At 41.4% G+C, this 24,798-nt stretch overlaps 1 protein-coding gene across 2 annotated transcripts in view; it reads left to right on the top strand.

Moving 5' to 3' along the window:
- The window catches only part of LOC131064116 (uric acid-xanthine permease), a 307,219-nt gene that overhangs the window by 37,251 nt on the left and 245,170 nt on the right, over positions 1–24,798 (top strand). For both annotated transcript variants that reach the window (XM_057998146.2, XM_057998145.2), the window contains exon 2: positions 10,129–10,198. In XM_057998146.2, the coding sequence (XP_057854129.2) occupies positions 10,129–10,198 (70 nt within the window). The remainder of the gene's footprint in view (positions 1–10,128; positions 10,199–24,798) is intronic.

The following is a 24,798-nucleotide window of genomic DNA, read 5'->3' on the forward strand; positions in this document are numbered from 1 at the left end:
AACTGTTTGAGAGATGGGGATTGGATTTCATCGGATCACTAAAACCAAGTAGAGCCCGACGATGCAGATACATTGTAGTGGCAACAGAATACTTGACCAAGTGGGTGGAGGCACGGGCCTTACCGGACAATTCGGCGGTCAATATAGCAAAATTCATCTATGAACACATCATTACGCGGTATGGGATTCCAATCCAATTGATGAGTGACAGAGGAGGACATTTTGTAAATCACATAATCAGATTGCTAACAACGGAGTTCAAAATTTTCCACTCCTTATCAAGCCCCTACTATTCGCGGGCAAAAGGGCAGGCCGAGGCGACCAATAAAATAATCATGTCGGTGATTTATAAGTCTTGCGGAGTGGAGAAGGATGACTGGGAGGAGCGCCTACCGTCAGTACTTTGGGCATACCGAACAACTTACAAGGTAACTACTGGACAGACTCCCTTCCAGCTAATGTATGGACAAGAAGCCATGGTGCCAGTTGAATTCATGGTGCCGAGTCTCCGGATCGCCATCGATAATCGACTTGGCGACATGGAAAGCCTGAGAGAGAGACTGTACGCTTTGAACAAATTGGATGAACGAAGGATGATGGCTCAGTGGGCGATAGAAACAACCTAGCAAAGACGGAAGGGTTGGCACGACAAGCATCTTCGGTGAATGAAGTTTACTCCTGGGCAGTTGGTGTTGAAGTTCAATGGAAAGAACGAAATCAAACCTGGGAAATTCAAAGTGCGATGGCGAGGGCCCTTCAAGGTACGCGAGGTCAATACCAATAGGGCAATTAAGTTGTGGATGCTGGATAGGGAAGAGATACCAGACACCGTCAACGGGTCGAAATTAAAAGTTTACCATGAATGAAGGGAGCCTGGACCATCCAGTCAGGATGCTTGATAGACTAAATCTTTAAAAAAAAAAAAAAAAAAGAGAAAGTGGGCTCACCGTACGGTGGGACCACCGAAGGTGGAACCAATGTGCAGTGGGGCCACCGGCGGTGGATGCCATTGTGTGGTGGTCACCCGCACACCGCCAACCATGAATAAAACCCCCGTCGCACAGTGAAAAATAAAACAGCCCGCACACGCCTGCAGCTCGCACACGCACAACCTGCATAGATACGCACAAGTCTGCAGCAGCCGCACAAGGGAGCACCGTACGCTGGGGAAGGTTATTTGAAAAGCGGCAGACGGGTTTTTGTTTTTAAAAAGGTTATAAAAGCAGAATTGAAGAAGTAATCTGGGACTAATGGACATAAACAGGAACAAGGTAGATTGGCGGAAACGGTTGCAGCCGTTAGAAGACAAGTTGCAGGGAGGGCAAAAAGAAACCAGTGCAGACACAGGCAAACGGATTTTGCCATCTGGGGTGCGTATTGCAGGTAGCCTCGGTATGAGCACCAGTCAAAAAAGCAAGGAGCATCGTCCCAAACCCTTGGCGACAAAGGACAAAGATGAAATAACGACAGATAATATTATGTTCGAGGGTTCGAATGGAATCAATTGTCGGAACTGGTGGGCAAAGACATCTCAGGATGATCTAATAAAGCAAAGCCTTCACCAGTTATAGGTACACTGGGCCGTCCAGATGCGAGTTTTTTCGATAAAGGACTTTGAGGTGGTTTTGCGTGCCATGATTGGCAGCTATGATAGACATCGCCACCAGTCGGTATTTGATTATCAACATCAGAGCATAATAGTGTCTTTCATGGCAGGCGAGTTCACTAGGGTATTTGGCATACCGGGGGTAAAAGGAAAAAAAATAGACACTTCACAGAAAATATCCCTAGAAAATCATGCCACACTGCTGCAGTTGATGTTGCGCGATAACCTTACCCAGGGAGAAAAAGATAGCCTCAAGAGTGCAGGCAAGAGTCGGGGGGTGAAGAAATAATTTTTCGCCAAGGGAGTATGGCGATAACTGTTGTCGGTGGTGAAGAGTCGCCTCACAGGTGCTAGCCGCGCGTCGGACATAGCCATTGTACAGATAGTGTTGATGAACGGGTTGCACAATGGAGTGGTATACGATTGGGCGTCACTATTAGCGGATAGGATGGACGAGTTCATGACGCTGCAATACAAAAAGTTCTACATGCCGCATCACGCCATTGGATTATTCCTCGATGCAGTCCGCACGCAGATCACCCCGGGCTCACAGCCATTGGAGCCGCAGGGGCGTGTTGCACCAGACCAGCCCCTGGCACATGGCACGGAGGCACGTTTAGGCACAAAAAGAAAGAAGGCCGCCATGTCCGATATGGAGTCCGACACAGAAGAGTCCGAGGTTGAGGATCCAGAAAGTGGCAGGGAGGAATCCGCAGACACTTCCCAGGTAAGCGGAGGAAGCTTCTGACTGACAGGGAGAAGAGGCGACCGGTTGCCTGAAGAGGGGGTAGTGGAGTCGGCAAGTACAGTAGGGTCTACTTTAGCATCACAGGTGCAGGTCCACTTTACACTAGCCCGCTTACCGGAGACTTGTCAGTTGGCAGTGGCACGGTCCTTCAGGACAGTGAGTGTAGTCACCATGGTACCAGTTCCTAGGTTCGGGCAGCCTCGGGTGACGATAGCCATGACACCACCACGGGTGGAGACCTTGGCGAGTGTAGAGACTTCTATGGCCCACGATGTGCCAGAGGCTTCCATGGTGCACGATGTGTCGGATGTGACAGGACAGGATGTGCCAGGGTTGCCCAGATATATGCAGGAGGCAATGACGGCAGCAGGCACTCTTCATGATGACCTCACTAACTGGTTGAACTGTTACCAGATGGCACCGGGAGACGCCACTCTATCTCCAGGGCGGACCATGTATTCCTTGGATGTCATTGATCTCGAGGAAGGGAGTTCCCCGAGCAGCAAGGCGGTTTAGAGGGTTGCCTCACCTCCTGGGGTGGTAGTAACCAGTCCGTACAGAGCAGAGGGGGTACTTGTGGGAAGTCAGCAGGGTGCAGAGTTGGAGCAATTCATTACTGAGATGACTCTGGGAGCACAGCGGCTTGTGTCATCTGCCACACTCCAGGCTGATGCGACCATGGTTGAGCGGATGGAGGGGTTGTTGACTTTTGCCCGCATCGGATGCCGAGCTGAGTTTGAGAGGTGTTTTGAGTGTGCCCGGTGGTCGGACATGGAGAGCCTGACAATGCTGGAGGCTTGGCGCCTCATTGAGGGGGTTGGCGAGACTCGGATGCAGTCGTTGGTGAGAGAGGTAGAGAAGGCCTTTCGTGAAGGTTATCTGGAGCTTCGGAGGTCACAACAGACGACAACCACAGTTGAGGCTTTGAGGGTGGCAGCAGTAACAGCTCGGGAGGAGCTGGCTACCAGGTTTCGAGAGCTAGAGGCTACCATGGCACAGAACCAGACAGCGATGGACACTTTGGTAGCAAAGAAGTCTGCCTTGCTGATATAGTTGGAAGAGGAGAGGGCCTCGAGGGAGTTGTTGGAGACTCGGTTGGTCAGTACACTGGAAAGTGTGGACAAGAAGGATAAGGAGGTGCTCGAGGCAACCTATATGGTAAAGACTGCTATGGAGCGGCAGATGGTCGCGGAAGGGGATCTCAAAAGGAGGATGGAGCAGGTGTATGAGCTCCGTGGGCGCTTGGCGTCCACTGCTACACCACCACCGGCGCCTTCTTCATCAGGGACGCCTTTTGCACTTCCTTAGTTGTTATACTTATATTATAGGATGGCATAACCGGTTCATTCATATCAATGAACTCATAATTAAATAATTAAGATATAAATTATTATTTCACAATATGGGGATATCACAAACAATGTTTGATCAGTTCAAGGAGATCATGAGCTCATGCCCTGTTTTGGACTTACTAGATTTCACCAAGCCTTTTGAACTGTAGTGTGATGCATCGGGAGAAGGTGTTGGTGCAATTCTTATGCAAGACAAGCATCCTATTGTCTTTGAAAGTAGGAAGTTGAGAGGACATGAAAGGCTATATATAATATATGACAAGGAGATGCTTGCCATAATGCATGCCCTTGCGAAGTTCGGGCAATATCTTGTGGGGAGTAAGTTCGTTGTTAAGACTGATCGTAACAATCTTAAGCGCTTCATGCACCAAAAAGACTTGAACGAAAGGCAGCAGAAGTGGGTCAATAAGCTTTAGGCTTATGACTTTGACATTGAGTATGCCAAAGGGAAGAACAACACAGTGGTAGATGCACTTTCACGAAGACCCCATCTAAGCTCTATATGTGAGCTCATTGTTGATTGGAGGGACATGTTGCTTGCTGATTATGCCAAAAATCAGTTTGCAACCAGCATTGTTGAAGGTACTTTTCATGATGAAAAGTATAGTTTGGTTGATGGATTGATTTTGCACTATGCTGTCTTGAAAAACGAGCCCTTGCCCCTATGGATTGGTCAGATGTTGAGAGGTCTAACCTTGGAGATCTTATGGGGCCAGTAATTGAATATTCCAAATGGTGGGCAGCTCAAAAGACAAAAGAACTTAAAGAGAAGAATGTTACTTTCACATATGATCTTATGGGGACAGATGATTCTATGTCTTCAAATCATGGTGTAACTTCCAGTAGCCACAAGAACCTCAAAAGTGTGGGATCAACGAAAAGAAAAGAGCCCACTGAAAATTCGTTGAGGGCAAAAGGAAAGAAGGTCGCTGGAGAGGTAGATGTAGGCAGACCACAACAGTCAAGAGAAGGTCACTCAACCATAAGTGCTTCCTCCACCACGCCACTGAGAGTGATAATTGATGAGCAAGAGCAAGATGTTGAGATAGAAGAACGAGAAATGAGAGTTCCTTCTCTTGTCATTGAGGAGATCACGGAGGAACCAGTTCGGTTCCCATTTCAGGAACTAGGACAAGATCCCAAAGTGTCTGAGGTTATCGAAGTTGAGAACTTGGAGCAGCTAAGAGAATTCTTGGATGGCATAGTCACTGGACCAAAGGAGGTAGAAGGTAGTTTTGATGAGGGTGGTATGGAGTAGTCAACCATTCTTGATTGATAGAGAGAAAGGATGAAAGCTCAAGTTCTTGAGGAGGTGCATTGTATAGATAATACAACTGAACTTTTGGCTGAGCTAGATAAATCCAACAAGATGAAGCTGCCCAAGCCAGCCAATAAATTCTCCTTGATTCAGAGAGAGTGCAAGATGAAGTATAGTTCAGGTAGCAGTACCTAAGGCAGGCAAGACTCAGGGTGACATCACTCTTGAGGATTATGAAATCACTACCGTGAACTTGGGAAAGCCAACTCATGCCCAAGAGGTCCAAGACTTTGATGATTCTTGCAATGCTCTCAGGGCAAGACTGAACAAGGAAAAGGAAAAAAGAAAGAAGGTTGAAGCTGAGCATGAGCAGTGGAAGAGATATGTTCAACATTTGACAAAACCCATTGATCGGGAGGAGGTACCTGTTGCTCCGCCCATACCTCTTCCACAAGAATCATTAAAGGATTACGAGGACATGAAGATGACTTTTAGAGAAGCCAAAGGATGGATTTGTGATGCTTCAAAACGTGCTAACATACTTATTGAGAACTTGGTATCAGCATACGAATCCATATCTTCATTATTGAGTAGAATTCAAGAAATAGCTGAAGCTTGGGAAAATATTGAGGATATTCAGAGTAGAATAATTCCATATCTGAAAATAATCAGAGGACTTTCTCAGTAGGATCTTATAGATAGAAAAGTCATCCACCCTAGTGACCTATGTGATTTCAGCACTTGGTACTTTGCGTTGTTTACAAGGGTTGAATCTTTGAGAAAATCTGAGGCTAAGTGTTCAGAGATTGAAAAGACCATCAGAGATATTCAAGACAAGGTCTTCTTTGTGGCAGCTGAGATATTGCAGCAGGATGAGGTGCGAGAAAAACATCTGCGTATAGAGAATTTGAGGGCCAAAGTTCAAAGAAAACTCTTCAAAGTTTCAAGGCCGATTTTCAGGGAGGATCTCTCCAGAATTTCGAGCTTCATACGCATAGATGAAAATTTCCTGGCACAAGCAACTAACTGGGAAGACACTCTCGCCACGTATACTGATGATGTGGACACGGTCGACTTCCAAATTAGCAACTTGCCAAGTGTCACCATAGAGGAGGTGCGACTTCTTGTGTCCAGGTACAACGAATCTACAAAAAGGAAAATTGGACACTCACCTCAATGAGAATAGCAGCTGTGCCACTTTTCTGGGCCCTTGATCACTATTCTATCTTGACCGTTCATAATTTCTAGACTACCATATAAGGTTGTCTCCTCTCATTTGGAGAGTGTGAGGTTTTTGAAATATTGTTGCAAGAAGGTCATTTCCAGATAATACATTACATGTGTGCTTTCTCGTAAGGCTTTGTAATCCCTATTGTTTGAGTGATTAAGCAAGGTTTTCAATTTCTTCAACGCATTAGTTAGAAATTATTTTAGGCTGTTAGATGAATGAAATATCTGATAAGTATTGGTTTATGTTGTATCTCTGCTCATACTTTTGGTGAAGGGATGATTTTCCTTCACTGTGCAAAGTTAGTCTGAGCTTTCCATTTTGTGTATGCTTAAACTTCCGATCATAAGCACATCCCTTGAAGATTGCATCCACTTTTTGTAAGTTGTCTTAAGTGAGGCGGAACAAAGTGTGGTTTATTGAGTTCACTGAATCAATACTGTCTCTGGAATTCATAGGAATAGAGTAGAATTCTCAACCCTTATCCCTTTTGTCCTTTTTTTTGAAAGTCTTACACCCCAAAAATCCCAAAAAGAAAGTAAAAGAGAGAGCTTTAATTGACAAATTCATCAAGTCCTAAAGTTATTGATAATTCGTTCAAGCGTAAGTCCCTTTGTATATTACCAGCAAATCACAACCCCCATTGAGCTTATCGACACGTCAAGACCTGACTAAAGAAACTTTGGAATCGCCATATGATCTTCTAGCAATCTTACCATAAGTGATGATTTTTCAAGGGAGGGTAAATTATCTTTGGGTACTTTATTCTAGTGTTTGGTAGATGATAAAACAGACGCTAACAAGTCCCAACACTTGATCATGGATTCCAAACTCGAAACATGACTACCTGATGTGACCACATCAAGGACAAGACATTGCACACTTAAGACACTCAAGACTCTACCTATCCTGGACTGACAAAACAAACCCTCTCACAAGCAAAGGTTAATGACTATGATTACGGCCAAGCTAAGACAACTAAACCAAAACACCTAAGCAAAAAAAAACAAAAAACTGTAGCTAAGAAAGAAAGTTACTGCCTTGTAAAGATTTATTTTACTGCTGTTACATACCTCATCCTTTGTAAAGAGGCCAAGAATGTCTGATTAGCACATAATACAATCCTCCCATTTCTCTTTGCAAGCTCATATAAGAATTGTAATCTGAATTTTGACATCCACCCTCAGCAACTGAAGCTGGGGATGTTTGCTATTGACTAAATTTCACTTTTTCTCTGGTTCCTTTTATTTCTTATGTTGAGTATGTACATAGTTTTCTTCCTGCATTTCCAATGTTTCTGTTGCCATTCAAGGGAGCATACATAGTTTTCCTCCTACTTTTCCAGTATTTCTATTGCCATTCAGGGGAGGCCATAATATTCTTTTTTTGACCTAATTCTTATTACTCAGCTTTGCAGCTGAAACTGGGCAATTGAGGGCAACTATCCATAGCAGGGTGTTGTTGATTGTCTCCAGGGTTGGGTTAAGGAGGACGAGAAGGGAGAGGCTTTCAACCTATAGGCAATTGTGCAAAAGATGGAGTGAGAGAGGTTGAGGAGGTAGAGCTTTTGAGCAACAAGGTAGGAAATTCCAATACAGAGGTATTGAATCGAACAATGAACATTCTAAACAGTTTTCTCTCTCCTTTCCTTAAATGCTACTAGTGATGGATCAACTATTAAATTTCTATGTAAATGATCTAGAGTCTCTAGACTACATAATATAAATCATTAGTCAATCTCCTTGCAGATAGATAAGATTATCAGATCTCTCAACTATCGGATGACTATCAGATCTATATATGTGGTACAAACGTTTGATGGATAGATCAGTAACTTGACTATGAGATCGATCTATGTATTACAAACCTCAGATCTGTATCATATTTGTAATACAAATCAAATGCACTCATCCTCCCTGTCCTCTTCCTTATGTTGGATGGATGCCTCTCCTATCCTTTTGGATTGAAATCTCCCATAATGTAAAATCTTATAGGGATGAATTTTTGCAATTTATTGAAACATGTTCAATCAGCCTCCAGTTTCTCCAAGAGTATCTTAGTGCTGTTGTAGGGAGTCAGAAGCCATTTATTAATGGAAATTCCTTAGAAGATAAGGTATTTTTTATTTGGCAGCTCAAGGAGCATGCTTTTATTTATTTTATGTGTCTATCAAGTTTTACCAAGATTGTGTCCAGGACTTGACTTGTGAGTCATGCCAACTTGGTCTGGTTTCTGAGTTGACTCACAGGTTATGTTGAGACTTGGAAAGTCTGCACCACACTTTCAAAGTAGATGGCACACTCGCAGAAAACTCGGCGAGTGACAAAAACTCGCCGAGTTTTTGGACCTGGCGAGTAGTAATGACTTCTACTCGCTAGGAAAACTCGCCGAGTTTTTTCCAAAAACTTGCCAAGATTTTGGCGAGTTTTTGTCAAAAACTCGCCTGGGTTATCATAACAGCAGAAAATGGCCAAAAATACATGCATTTTTTGTTTTTCTATATGGTTTTGGGCTGAGAAGGGGGAAACTCACTTGGAAGGGCCACCTTGAGAGCCCACTATGCCCTCAAGTAATCGCCGAGTTTTTTGGTCTGTTCATCAGGATTCATATATGGAATATAACATTTAAGTATAAGCTTATACTTTAAGTTATATTCCATATATACTGTCAGGATGTTTGAGAGTGGTTTCGGACCTCCAAGAGTTATAATGCAAAATCTAGTTTTTGGAGGATTCTTCCATTTCCCAGACTTAGTCAAATTTCAGGATCCTTCGGCGATGCCCCTTGACCCCAACTTGGGGGCGCTGCCCCCAAACCCCCGTCGAAAAATATAGGGGGAAACTGCGCTGATGGAAGTAGGGAAAATTTAACCTTCGAGTTTGATTAGGCTCCATATAACAACATAATTAGCATTGAAGAAATCCTGGTATTATACATTTTAGAGTTGAAAGTTTGAAACTATGAGTATGAATGATGAAATTTCAAATATGATGAAAGTTTGAAAGTAGTTTTAGCTAGAGCTGGGAAGAGGAAGTTGTATTTACTTTTGGCTTTACAAAAACTATTTACTATTTTGCTTCCAGCCATCAGCATTTCTCATGAGGATGCGATTTTGTAGACACTTTGCATTTAAATATATCTAGAATCAACTTGTTTCTTTTGTGTTATCATTTATTGACTCATTGGATGCATCTTCTCATTAAATTTTGCAAAAAAAATGCATTTTTTATTAAAATTAAGCGTGTTTTTACGTTGTCGATTTTTTCGCTGAGTTTTTCCGAGTTTTTCCCGAGTTTTTGCTGAGTTTTTTTCTTAGGGGCTTGGCGAGTCGAGCCGAGTCGCGAGTAGTTCAACTATGTTTCAAACTATGTGCTCAGCCATCCAAAATGTGCATTGGTGAAGATCACTTATGTTTTTTCCATCAAAACATGCACGAACTCCATGTAGGCCACATTTCTATTCTTGGTTTTGAATTAGGTAGAACTTGCCATCATTGTCATCAGCATGCTTTCATAACCTTCGTATCATAGATGTTTCTATATGTTCACTCTGCAACCTTATCATCATTTCATTTGAGAATAGTTGCAACCTCGATCACCTGCAGGAGTTAGTTGAAGTGTATAGATCCTGACAGCTGAATGTATTGACATCAAATGATGACAAATTTGACAAAAGGGAGGGAGCACAAAAATTGAGTTTCATATGCATACCATTAATTCCTTGATGTTGTATGATATGGCATGCTAACCTGATGTATACAATTCCCATTTTGTAATAATATGCGCTGTTTCCTGAGTAAATGAAACTATCTGTCATTAGCATGAAAATACAAAAAAATAATCTAACTTGGTAGAAGTGTGCATACACATACAATTAATTAGGAATGAATTTTGTATGACAATATTTAACTATATGTTTCATTTTCATATTGGTCAGGTTGGAGGCATCATCACTCCACCAATACTCATTTCAAGCAGTGCAGGATTTTCTACAAGCACCCAAGCATGTATGTGTCAGCGTCTCTTCTTATAGGTGGTTTTGAAAATATATGATTTTTCTTTGATTATATCTGCAATGAATTATATAAACAAAAATATCAAAATAATTCCTATTTGAAATTTTGTTTTGGAGGATGGTGCACATCGCAAATATTACTAATGATGCTTTTATCTTGAAGGCAACACAACATTGGAAAATTTTATCATGAATTGGTTCAAGTTAACACTCAATAGATATACATATTCACAATTGCAAGATGAAGAATTCTTGTTTCCCACATCTATTGTTCAAGTGATACGACCTCTACAATGTTTCTTGTTGAATATTCCAATGCAAAATTAGGCAACTATGTTTTTTGGTGTTGTCATTTTGTCTTTAACACCTAAATCATGTGCGTGAAGCTCAAACTATCGGTCATCACAAGCTACTCATTGTAGTTGTATTATTGCACAAATGTGACTTATATGGAAAATTGAAAAAAAAAGGATAAAAGAAACTAACGGGTCTACATTTTGAAGAGGTAAGCACCGGGCAAAATGAACTTGTTATTACAAAAACTTGCACCCTTGCTGAGCTATCAACTCAGCAATGTCATGAAACATGGAAACAACCCTGAAGTGTGGGACCTTGCACAAGGGGGTTGAATCTCCGAAGAAGGCCGGCTTCCTTCTCAATCCAGGTGCAGGTGTTGAACCAACTCAACATTTCAAAAACTTACTCCTAAGCCTATCCTAACAACTTGCAGAGGAAAAGGGAAGAGAAATGCTTAAAATAAAAGGAGGTGATGCACTAAGAAGAGATTGTTTCTCTCCCTACCCGAAATGACACAAAGAATCAACTGAAATACCCAGGAGATGCACAAACTTCAGTTGTATGAGTGACCCCAATGCATGTATGGAGGTTAGGATTCACTGAATGTCAAGAGGGGAGAAGGTTTCCGACAAGTCACACTCAGAAATAAAATAACACAACATATATGAGAGAAGAGACACAAAACATACACTTATGATGAAGGTAAGGAAACATACACAACATACATAAGTTGAAGGAAGGCAAGAATGGTGATTTCAATTCATTATAAGGCCAATGGCCAAACTTAAAGTTGCAAAAATACAAGAGAAGTGAAAGAGCATAGAATAGCTCAAGTCACCAGGGAGAGAACCTTTTACAATGAGGCTTAACAACCTTTATTTAGAAAATTGGTTACAAGAGTTATCATGACCCTTGCGTGTGCAGGGAAATGCCAGTTTGGAAGCGTAGGGAAGTGCATGCACCTGACTTTTTGTGCATGCAAGCAACCTAGCCATACCCTGAAAATGTAACCTTGAGAAGGGTGGATTGACTGACCTTCCAAAGTTAGAGCATGCAGACATGACATAAGTTACCACAACAAGCATGGCCTTGTACCTCTCTTGATGGAAATCCTCCCAAAATCATTAAATGCACCCCTATGGCTCCACAAAAGAAGGTGCACAAGTCACAAAAGTCGTCGGAGCATTGAAAGCTTTGAGTGTTGATCATGCCATCCGGAAAGAAGTCCAAGGACTTCGGAAACCTGAGTTCCCGAAGTGAGGAAGACAAGGAAGGAACTTCAGAACCTCGGGGTTCCGAAGTTCCGGGGAATGGGAAAGAGAACTTTGGAACCTTGGGGTTTCGGAGTTCCGAGAAAGGGAAGAAGAGATTGAGCAAAAGAAAAAGAGGAGACCTAGCAAAGGAACTTCAGAACCTCGGGGTTTCGGAGTTCCGGGAAACTCAAAAAAGGCTAAGGAAGGAACTTCGGAAACTTGGGGTTGCGGAGTTGTGGGGAAGGGGAAGGAGAACTTTGGAACCTCGGGGTTCCGAAGTTCTGGGAAAGGGAAGAGGCTAAGAGAAAGGAACTTCAGAACCTTGGGGTTCCGGAGTTCTGAAGAAGGCAAGGCAAGGGAACTTCGAAACCTCAGGGTTTTGGAGAACTGAAGAGGGTTGGGGGGGAAGGAAAGGGAGGAACTTCGGAACCTTGGGTTCCAGAGTTCCGTGGAGAAAGGAGGGGCAACAAAGGGAAGGAACTTCAGAACCTCGGGGTTTCGGAGTTTAGGAGAAGAAAAGAAGAGAAGGCAAAGAGAAGGAAATTCGGAACCTTGGGGTTCCGGAGTTCCGAGGAACATGAAAGAAAAGGGAAGCAAAGGGAAGGGGCTTCCTCCAAACAAGACAACACTTCTCACCTCATAATTCTTTTGCTTTTCTCCTTGATCAACCTGAGCAGTGCTGGTCCATCGATCGTATCTCTGATCGGTTCTTATTGATGGACCAAGGGTGTCATAAAATGACAACATTTTTGGCGATTTCTGCGAGATGCTTTCCTACTAAGCATGAAGTCCAGAAGCCTTGAGCATCCATTGGGCACTTAGTCATTTAAAAGACCCAAAACATGTGTGCGCCATCACTTGGAGGAAAACTGGAAACTAGAGTGCACACCCTCTTAAGGAGAATGTGGTAGGGGCACAAGCACTTATCAAAGCAAAACAATTTCTAGCCTAATATTTACATAGTCATCAACAACCCTCTTTAGAAGCAGGGCTTGAGATGAATCCCATTCACTGGGATTGGAAGAACTTTGCCATCAAGCCTGGAGAGGTGAAATGCATTGGTCTCCTTGCAACTAGTGATGACATATGGACCACTCTAGATAGCATCAAATTTGGAGTTTCGCCCAGCTTTGGCTTTGTTTGCATCCCACTTGAGAACTAGATCTCCCTCTTTGAAAACCCTATTAGTCGCCTTTTTGTCAAAAAAATTCTTGACCTGTTCTTGATGGGTCTCAAGTGTATGCATAGCCCGACTTCTAACCTCTTCCAACTCCATTAGCTCAGCCAGCCTTACTGTCATGGCATCATTCTTTGTCAATTCAAGTTGATGTGCTAGTTCAAGAGAGGGTAACTCTAAGGAAGTTGGGAGTCTTGCTTCTTTCCCATATACTAGCATGAAAGGGGACTTACTAATCGCCCTCTTGGGTGTGATCTTGTCAGCCCATAAGGCTGTCCTCAACTTAGTATGCCATGCCCTCTGATTGTCTTCAATCGTCCTTTTAATTATCCCGATGAGCTTCTTGTTGGAAGATTCAGCTAAGTCATCACCTTGAGGGTAATAGTTGGATGACGTCTTCAAGTATACACCATGCTTAACTACCCAAGAACTAATTTGGGTTCCAACGAATGCCCTGGCATTGTCTGATATGATGGTGGAGGGGACACCAAATCTTGTCACAATTCCATCAAGGAATTCCAACACTGAGGCCTCAGTGGCATCCCTCAATGCGACTGCGTCTATCCACCTAGTGAAGTAATCTGTTGCGGCCAAGATCCACTTGTGGCCAACACTAGAAGGTGGATTTATCATGCCAATGAAGTCTAAACCCCATTGTGTGAATGGTTGATTTGCTTGGATGGGGTGAAGAGGTAGCGCAGCTAGTCTTTGTTTTCCAGAGAAGAGAGCACATTTCTTGCAATTCTTCACCCATCTATGTGAGTCACTGAATAAGGACGGCCAATAATAACCAGCCCTCATTATTTTGATAGCTGTAGTCCTTGCAGAGAAGTGGCCCCCTTAAGAGGCATCATGAAATTCCTCTAACAATCTACTGACTTGGTTTTGCTCGATACATCTTAGTAAGACTCCATTAGAATCTCTTCGAAGAAGAGTGCCATTCACTAAGACATAGAGAATGGACTGCAACCTGAAATGCCTTCTTTTGGTCCTGTCTAGACCTTGGGGGTATCTACCTTCCGTTAAGAAGGTGATCATGTCACTTACCCAACTAAATTGAGTGTCGTTGCTAGTTGGCGACCTCTGAAGTAGTCTCAAAAGATGAGACAAGCCGTTCACATAGGCCCTTGCCTCTTACAGGCTTGGTGATCTTGATGTTGATTTCGTACTCCATGACCTTGGTTATCCACCCAACCCTCTTCTCATTGATGTCCTTGTTTAGAAGGAAATCCTTGGCACTTGCATGTGGAATTAAGAGCTGGATCCTGTTGTTAGACAACATGTCTTTGAACTTTTTTAATGCCCTTACAACAGTGAGGACTTGCTTCTCCACATAGCTATACTTAAGCTCATAGTCCTTAAGCCCCTCACTAAAGAAAACAATAGGTTGCTCCAAATTATCATCGTTCAACTGTGTTAGGACAGTTGAGATGCTGGATTCTCCTCCTAAGGTATAGAGGATAAAATCCCTTTCATAGTTAGGATTGATAAGGGTAGGGGCTTGAGCAATTGCTTGTTTGATCTCTTCAAAACTGGCCCTCCCCTTCTTGGTCTAACTGGAAACCAAGTTTTTCTTCAACATGGAAGTGAGGGGTTTTACCATGGTGGCAAGGTTGGGAATGAACCTCCTCACAAAGTTGATCCTACCAAGGAAACTTTGCAATCCTTTCTTGTGACTGGGGAGTGGAAGAGAAATAATAGCCTCCACTTGCTCTGGATCAATGGTCAAGACCTCCTTGGATGCAATGTGTCCTAGCAACCTTCCTTGATCAGTAGCAAATACACACTTGTTAGGGCTCAAGGACACACCATACTCCCTGCATTTCATGAACACATACTCAAGATGACCGAGATGGTCAGCTGCATGATTTGAATAAATAGTTATGTCGTCAAGGTATATAAGCACAAATTTTGCTAATACACCCTTGAAAACCATGTCCATTGCTCTTTGAAACGCGGCACCGGCATTGGTTAGCCCAACGGGCATTTTGCAATAAGCGTAGGTACCCCACTGAGTAGTAAATGCAGTCTTGTATTGGTCTGATTCTTGGACCAAGATTTGTGTAATATCCCCTTAATTTTTCCTAATTTTTTTCCACATTTACATTCAACGCAACACTTGTTATAGTTAGGAAATGAAAACCAAATGTTGCTGAAAGTAACCCTCCACTTTCTGATCACCGAGAGCCCAATTTGGACAGTGTCGAGGGGATCATTAGATGCCAATAACTGAAAATGATTACAATCTTTGGGCAGCAAGCCAGCCCCTTCTGCTTATATAGCGGGATAATGAAAACAATGCAATCACTTGGCGGTAAACCGGCCAAGGACAAGCTAAAGAACTGAAGAATGCTATCACTCAACCGCTTGTTCAGTGGGAGGACTAGAAATGAAATTGCAATCAACTCTATTGCTTATGCAGCGGGAGGATAGTATTACAATATTCAAAATAGGTGGCAAAGCCAGCCTCTTCCACTTATGCAGTGGGACTAAGAGCATTAATCCAATTAGATAGCTGTTAGTACTACTAACCAGCTTTGCAATGCACAATATGGATTACAATTTAAGGGAAATCAGTATTCCAAAGATAGGTGGCAAGGCCAGCCTCTTCTACTTATGTAGTGGGACAAGAAAGAACAATAGAAACTGCTGTTAGTACTACTACAAGCATTACAATATGAATCATAGCATATAAGAGTGACGAACCAAGTGCACTAACATGACTAGCAACTGCAAATGAAACCAAGTTCTTTCTCTTCACACCAATGAACTCACACACCCTAAAACAAACTCCAAACACCAAAAACTCCTATTCTGATATACTCCCAAAATGCTGAAAACACACAGACAAGCAACACCAATTCCCACTAAAACACTTACAACTCACTCAATTCTTAACCAAATGACACGAAATTGAAAGCAAATGATCACTACGAGGTAGGCGATCATTCCTAGGACAACAAAACATGGCAAACCGACCCCAATAATTTATGTACGCATTCCAAAGCGCTCAGCCACATGGTACGACCAACTAAGGTACAATTTTGCAAAAATAAAATCCAAAACACCATTTTAAGCTCTATAAACTTGCAAAATGAATCGCCTAAACCATAAAGAAAGAAAGATAGATGAAATACCCAAAATGAAGAGAATGACACACAAAGACCTGCGACCAAAAATCCACTTTAGTACACTCTGCGACTAGCAACAAGAACACACTACAACACTCCCAAAAATCAGAAATCTAATAAATAAATCTGCAACATTATCTTCAATCCACTCCTCTGAATGAAGAGCAGTCTCTGGCTCGACTAGTTGCTGTATTGCAAGCAAGAAATCAAGCTATGGCTAGGAGGTAAGCGTTCCTCGAAGCTTTCACTCTGCATTTTGGCAACATTTCATTATAAAAATTCTTGGATACCAAAAACAAAAGCCCAACACTCTTATTTATAGACTTTGTGTCTCCAAATTCAAATTCACATTCCCTCCAAATGAACGCCAAACCCAAATGCACATTCACTACACATTATTTTGAAATTACATTTCATTTCTCCTTTCTCCAAATTGACCTTCTCATAGGAGCAAATATACTTTATAAAAATGACAATAAAATCGTAATGTGGCATCCAAGGTAGATAAGTAAAATATATTATAAAATTAACTTATTTCTCCATAAGGTGTCCATCTTGCCTTATTAATATTTCACTTTATAAAGTATTTCCTCAACAATAAATTGCCCAATACATAATTAAGGAAATGACTTAGATATCAATATAACTTAAGCAATCTTTAAAATAAATCGTCCAACCTTTGCCTTAAGTTATAATTTAATTCAAAACACCATTTCTCATCAAATACTGAACTTGCCAAAACAGGCTCCAAGGATATGGGGAAACAAGCTGAGAGAATTTCCCTGCCAGAAATAGTCACTAAATTGAGCTGAAGAACGCTTGCCAAGAATAGCACCAAAAAATGCTTGGAAGACCAACTGCTCAAAGTGACCTGTTAGGAATAGCCATCTGAACAGGCCTGCTAAAAATAGTACTTACTAAAAATAGCATACTACTAAATATAGGAAGTGTTTCCAAAGTGATTTTAACCACATTTTGAGCAGTCGTCGCACTTGCTAAAAATAGTAAGTACGAAAAAAGTCACCCAATGCAGATGCATGTCAAACCATCTTGAAGCTCTCTGAAAACCTAGAAGGAATCCAGAATCCAAACTATCAAACTCCCACGTACACCCCCTAAAAACACCAAAGCATCCTCCTAGAAAATAAGAAACCCTAATTTCTGCTCTCGACTAACCTATGGGCCTCTGAAATAGGCTATTGGCCAACTGAACTAATCACTGCGGAGAAGGGGACATTACAATTTGATTGTAGCCCGAATACCCATCCAAGAATGAAAATCTTTCCGAGCCACTGACCTTTTGGAGAATCTGCTCCATAGATGGAAGGGGATAGTGATCCTTGAGGGAGGCTCTATTGAGATCGCTAAAGTCTACACATAGTCTGATTTCCCCATTCTTCTTTCTTATAGGGACAAGGTTGGCCACCCAGGAGGAGTGCTTGATAGGGAAGATGATATTGGCTTCTATGAGCTTGGTCAACTCCTTCCTCATTAGTGGCTCAATCTTGGGGTTTATTGGCCTTTGCTTTTGTCTAACTGGCTTTGCATCTGGGTTTAGCTCTATAGTATGCTGGGCTAAGCTAGGGTCAAAACCCTTCAAATCTTCATAGGTCCAAGCGACTATGTCATCATATTTTTGACAAACCTCAACAAAGGCCTCTTGTCCGGTTGAGGAACACACCTTGCCCAAGTTTAGAGACCTACCTTCGGCGACAACAACTGGCTTGTAATCCCTCCTCTTTGTAGCCAGGTTCATCTTCTTCAACTGATCATCCGAATTGAAAATGCCTTCCAGGGTAACTAGACCTTTGGGCAGCTTGTTGGAGTTGAGCTGCATGATTTGATCTCCATATTGGTCTTGCAGCTTAGAATAATTTTTAGCAGAAAATTCAGCTTCATTTTGCAAAAAGTTGACAATCTGCTGATCACTGTCGAACACTTGCCAATTTACTTGATTGTCTGGGACAACATGCCTCACAACAAGCCTGACGTGTTGTTCCTTCTCGCTTGTAACATGCGCTGGTATGTCGAAATGAGCACCAATTGCTTTAAGCCTATCAACATGGTTGGTCCGACCTTTAGGAATGCTCTGGATATTGAAGGCCTCAAATCCCTTAATCAAATCCCAAACCCTGTGTTTGTATGATTTGAGAAGGTTGTTCTTTGTTATACTTTGAGCTTGGATGTGGCTAACAACCAACTCACTATCTCCAAATGCTTGCAAAGATCTAATCTTTTTGCTTTGTGCAAGTTGGAGACCTTGGATCAAGGCTTCATACTCAGCGACATTGTTGGTGCAACCAAATTGAAGCCTAAAAGAGAAGAAATATCTCTCTTTCTCAGGAGAAACAAGCATCACACCGACACCTGCACCGTTCTTGTTTCTTGAACCATCAAAAAAATGCTCCATAACCCCTCTGAGTCTCCTCGTGCCTTGATGAGGTTAGGGATAGGAGTATCCTCTTCATGGATGCAATAGGTGCCAAGCCCAATCTCTTCAGTCTTAGCAAATGGATCAAATTGAAAAGCATTGGCCCATTCATCAAGCAAGCAATCAGGGACCTCTTGCAAAAGAGTGGTAGGCTCACAAACAGTGCACTACCCCCCTCTTCATGCAAAGTGCAATTCATGTTTATAGGGCTGGGGGTGTAGGGCTCAATGTGGTTTTCCGCAATGGGCTTTGCCCTTATGGTACTCTTGGTACCATACCTTGTTCGAAATAGCATGTGGGACCTATCAGAATTTAGGTACCCACTTATCTTGGTGGTGAAGTCTCTAGACAGGCAGATGGCAAAGAAGGCAGGGAGGTCGATGACTGATATGTCTTGCAAGACAGTGTAACCAGGACATGCATGCAAGGTTAACTTCAAATTTTTAACAACCCCTATTGTCTTAATAGAAGTGCCATCCAATTGGACCACCCCTTTAGTCATAGGTTCATATTCTATGCCAAGAAAACCAACTACCTTCTTAGGCATGACTAAGCTGCTAGCTTCTGAATGTATCATGCAGTTGTGAACCAAGTTATCTCCTATGATTAAGGAGAGATAGAAGGGGGGAGGCTTGCTGATCTTGCTTGAATCTTCCTCCTCCATGGGTTGCACCAAATTGGTGGAGATTGCCTTTTCGCTGATTGCTGCCTCGTCACCTGACTGGTCGACAACCTTTAGTGCCCCCTTAAGCAAATCCTTTTGAGATGGGATGGAAAGGGCCTCCCACATAGTGACATTGAGGTTGACCTTCTTCATTTGATCAACTATGTGGAAAGGGACACCAGCTGATTTTAGAGGCCCCTTTGAGGCTATAAGCTCTACCTTTGCTCTTTGGATGACTTGGGCCTCCTCCCGCCTCTTGCTCCCTTGCATGGTATTTTGTCTTGTATCCTGGACAACTACATTGGGCGTTGGAGCTTGGGCTGATGTTGAAGGTGAGGCAGCCTACATAGCTCTCTTCTTTGACCTTGTATATTGTAGCATAGACTCACCACTTGTTTGGTTCATACCACCAAAGTCTTAAAACTTGGACTCGTCACGGATTCGGCAAACCAAAAATTTGGACTCGGACTCGAACTCGTGAAAGACTCGCAAAAGACTTGGCAAAAGAAAAAAACCGTAGTTTTACAAAAAAACATAAAGAAATTAATGCATTTAGAGAACATAAGAGCCATAATTGAAACATTACACGTCATATGATCTACAAACGCACAATATTTGAAATTTCATCATTCATACTCATAGTTTCAACTCTAAAATGTATAATAGCAGCATAAGTTATAAATGTTTACAAAATTACATATAATAGTATGACAGTATAATAGTATAAGAATTACATTTCAAATGAAACTATAGGAAATTTGAAATACTAAATCTAAATACCAAGATTTCTTCAATGCTAATTATGTTGTTATATGGAGCCTAATCAGACTTGAAGGTTAAATTTTCCCTACTTCCATCAGCGCATTTTCCCCTTATATTTTTCGACGGGGGTTTGGGGGAAACGCGCCCAAGTTGGGGTCAAGGGGCATCGCCCCGTGAGGCCAAAAATACTTTTATTATTTTATAAAGGCGTCGGGTGTTATTTTTCTATTGGCCCACGTCCAATTAGGGTTACCCCTTAACCCCCCAAAAAGTCAAAAAGGGGAGGGGGGGGACAAGTCCCCGTGGAACACTGTGAAAAACAACCCTTCAAGAGATATTTCACTCCCTCAGTTATGCCAAATGAAGGCAAAAAAAACAAACAAACTCACTTTTAAAGCTTGCATGACGTTTTTTTTGGGTCGCGTGAGTCCTTGCAAAGGAATCGTGAGTCTTTCAAATGGACTCACCAAGACTCGCCTCACAAGTCCTTGGCGAGTCGACTCATGGCTCCCATGGACTTGTTACCCATTTTTTGCTTACAGCTCAAATCAAGTCGAGCTTATCGCCATTAGTTTTAACAAAAACAAAGTGAGGTGCATTTAATTTTGGTTTTCCCTACATTGCATTCAGGTGTATAAACATAAGAATCAAGAAGCTTTTATTTTCAGTAATGGACTGTTACATTTATACAAATGTATACAATATTGAAAAGATTACACAAAATTGCTGAAAAGAAGTCTTTATTGATTCAAAGTTAAAATCTATCTCACACAAGCCGTGAGATTTAGCTTGTCTCATATGCATAAAATGCAATATACACAAGAATGGGTTGAAAAGAAATATAAGATACATATATAGGAAGGGAGACCGGTTATTGCCTGATGGCTGGTTTGGGTCTCCCGTCTGTGAGATCTTCAACTCCAATTTGCTTGTCTTGTGTCCTCTGCAGCTTTCAATCTTCATATCCTGCATCTGAAGGAATTGCAATGGTTAGAGCTGAGCTCTAAGCAATAAACAGTCTCTAATCCTACATACATATCCACCCACTAATGTATAAACTGTCTTTTACATGTATCAGGCAAGCTTAAAGTCACTCTTGACAAGCGAAAAGAGAGAAGGAAATGATCATACATCTTGAAAATATTTTATTTCTAATTTGTTTGTTTCATGTGCAGCTACAGGTGCAGCTATAACTTAAATCGGAATGAGTGGAGTGAAATGTGGCTCCCACAAGGGTTGAGCCCAGCTCATCAAAAGATAGGCAATATGAACAACACGAAAATCTATATTGTGTTTTGCAGATTTTTGCAAAGTTCATGACATATGAATGCAAGTGTGAATAATGTTAAGTGCTGCATATTTAATTCATTTTCAAAAAACGCACTGTTTGCAAGAATGCCGAGATCAAGAAATAGCAAATGAAGAATCTTTTATCATGCTTTTAACAGATTCAGAAATGAACGCACATGAAAATATTCATTCTGAAGTGTTAAGATATGGATAAGTTTTCTGTCATTTCAATGGAGCTATAGCAGAATCAAACTTATTTCCTTAGAAAATCTTCAAGTATGGTACTGGAAATGAAGTTCAAACAGCATGTAATGGCAGTCAACCCAAAAAATGTAAAAAGCAACAGTCTTTTTAGGCCACACCTAGATTAAAGGAATATCGGATTTATTTATGGCCGCGCCCAGGAAAAAAAAAAAGTAAAAAAAAATACATGGCCATACTCTCAAAGATACAAAATTCTTCAAATACGCAAGGAGATTCATATTTTCTATGTAAATGAAGGCCGAGTAATATACCAAGCACAATAGAGGAACAAAAAAACGTATTTCCCTGTTAAATAATAGTACATAGCCCGCGGCCATAAGGGAAAAAGCAGAGTTTTGCACTAGGGTTTCCAAGTAGCAAATATGAGAACCAGAAAAGGAGCCATTCAAAGAGGCAAGGCAAGCCGTGACCTGTAAACATGCACAGAATAAAAGAAAAGTGTGAAATCCTCTATGACAGGTTTGCAAATTGAATACCCAATGAAATTCGAGTTTCTAAAGGACATATCACAAGAAAATCACCAGGGAAATGTTCAGAAGTCGCGCCATAAGCTGGAAAAAGCTTCAAAATGGGTGAGAAATTCCAGATTTGAGTTCAGTAGAAACAATAATACAATCTTAATGGCGGCCATGACAGAATGAAGGACTGAGCTTTGAGAATGCAGTAAAGAACATGGACTAGCCAAAGGAATACTTATTACCCAACATTTTTGAAGTTATCATCTGCTAAAATCTGCCAGAATACAAGCTAAAAACGCCATATTCATGTATATAGAAGGCTCCATGAAACCTGTTAACAACACTCATTCCAGAAAATCCGTAGTAATGGCGTAGCACAGAGATTTCCAGCAGGATTTCCAGATGGTCGCTAGGGTTTCCAGCAGCATGATGACGCTTCTCCAAGAAGCCTCCAAACACAAAGTGAGAATGAATGTCTTTACATTCATTTTGGGGTTCAAACCCTAAAAGTTCGATGAAACTTGGCCTTGCTTTTATTAAAGCTTTATTCATCCTATTAAAGCCGTCACTCTAAGGTTTTTATATAAGCTTAGGGTCTTATTTTAATTTTGCATTTTAAGTCAAAATTGTAAATCTTTATAAAGAGTGATTTATTAATCATTTTTAATAAATGATATTATTTAAATGCAAAATTAGTGCTTTTTGATAAATTTGACCTTGCTAGGTGTTTTCCTTCTTGCATTTTTTTAATTGTAAACTTTATTTTTAAAAAAGTGATAATTATAAATCATTTTTTAAAAATAAATGTTATTAATGCAAGTTGTCGTCATTTAATGTATTTTTTTTGAAGACCTAGTCAAGTGGTGGAGCATCAAATATGGAGATGTGGCAAAATGTTTGTTCCAAGTGGAAAGACTTTGTCATAGAGGTTATGAATTGTTGGATTGGGGGAGAATTTTTCGGAGCTTCTTTAAGTCTTTTTAAGAAAACATCTTGGAGTTGATTTGAGTTATCATCATATGTATTCATGAGGAGAAGAGTTTCATACAGATGGGATACCTTTTGGAGTCTTTTGAGTCATCTTTTGAGGGATTTCTGTTTCGACCTGGGTCTTGGAGACTTTTTCTTGATTTTGAATAGGTTGTCGATAAGTTTGAGGTCCTTCTTTTTAGGCCTTTTACTAAATCCGACCCCTTTATTCAGGATTCAGTTCCTCTTTTCTTGGGTTTTTTGGTGGGAGATTGAGCTTATTTATTCTCTTCCTTATTTCCTTTTGGAGGGATGCAAAAATTGGGGAGTGAAAAAGGAGACTTTGTACTTTCTAGAGAAGATTGTGCTATTTCGTTCCAAGTATTGTATCAGATTTTGGAGTATGCATTTTCAGAACCTTTGAGAGCTTTTATACAGCATTTTCGATCTATTTCTGGTGTCACATTTGTATGCAGATTGGTGATTGCTTTTTCTTTTCTATGTTTCTTATCTGAAACCTTTTAAGTGTGTCTCATTTTGGCATCTTTGTGGCTAAGATTTCTCTTCACAGGTCAGGGATTGAATTAATTTCTAAATATATTTATTGTGATTAATGTCCTTTAAATATTATTCTGATTACAGATCTTCCTTTGAAATATTTATGTGTTGAGGGTTTTATCAGATATTGTATCATTATATGAGTAGTTGTGGGTTCAATTTGTGTTAAGGGATGTGTTGCCCCATTTAGCTTTTGGTGTATCACCTTTTTAATGATTATTGAGTTCTTTTAAGTTTATGTTAATCTTTCCCTTTTCCCTCCATTTAGTTATAGTATAAAGATCTTTAGGTGCTATATCACATAGGAACCGGCCTATAATCCGGAGGTTCAGTCTAGTTATAGGTTACCCATGCCTTTGACTGATCCCATGTTCTTCAGAGATCTTGAGTGTTTAGGTGCTTGAGAAAGGGTGCAATTTCTGGAGTTAACAGGACTTGTGAGTTCGTGGCGAGTCCAGGAGTCTTAAAACTATGCATACCATAGAATTCTGCCTCTTGCCAATTGACAAAGGTAGAATCCCCTTGCAAGTAAGCCTGAGTGCCAACACTAGGCTGATTTGGATCATATTGCTAGCTAGAAGTGATCGGCTCATCCTACACCACTAAGGCTTGGACAAACCCTTCATTTTGGCATGCACCTTGGTTGTGGCTGATTGCATGGTTGACACTTATCCTTCTCTTGGGCGAGGTTATTTTGCATTGGAACTATCACTTTTGAGTTGCTTGCAGCTGTGGGTTTCACACTATTCAAAGGCCTAGCATTGCTCCATTGGTTTTGCCCTTGAAAGGGTGGCCTATTCTGTTGATAGTTCTGATTTTGTGCCTGATAAGGTCTTCTGTGCTGGACTTGTTGCCTCTTTAGTGTCACCAACTCATTGCTAAAATTTTGCAATAGAGCCTTGACCTCATGGAGCTCATTAGGGGATGTAGAGGGTGTGGATGATTGTCCTGTGCGCGCCATGGGGATAGGAGCCAAGGTGGGTTGTTGAGTAGGAGCTTCTGGGAAGAGAGGCATTGGAGGCCTTGGAGCTATCTTCCCAACTTGAATCAAACACTTTTCTGCCCTTATGGCTATGTCTTGCACCCGGTAAAGACGCTCCACCCATTGACTGTACCATGATAGCTATATCGCTATTGAGAGCTCTAAGATAATACAAGAAGACATGATTTGGAGATGGCTTCTCTAGAGAAGGAATTCTATTCCATGTCTTATGGAATCAGAAATTGAAATCCCCCATGAACTCATGAGGTTCCCTCTTGATCGTAGTCAACTGCTCCACAAGTGATAGGTGATCACTTTTGTCTTCGAAATGGTTGCACAACCTCGCCCCCAATTCA

Source organism: Cryptomeria japonica, chromosome 5 (genome assembly GCF_030272615.1).
Source record: "Cryptomeria japonica chromosome 5, Sugi_1.0, whole genome shotgun sequence".
NCBI classification, from domain to species: domain Eukaryota; kingdom Viridiplantae; phylum Streptophyta; class Pinopsida; order Cupressales; family Cupressaceae; genus Cryptomeria; species Cryptomeria japonica.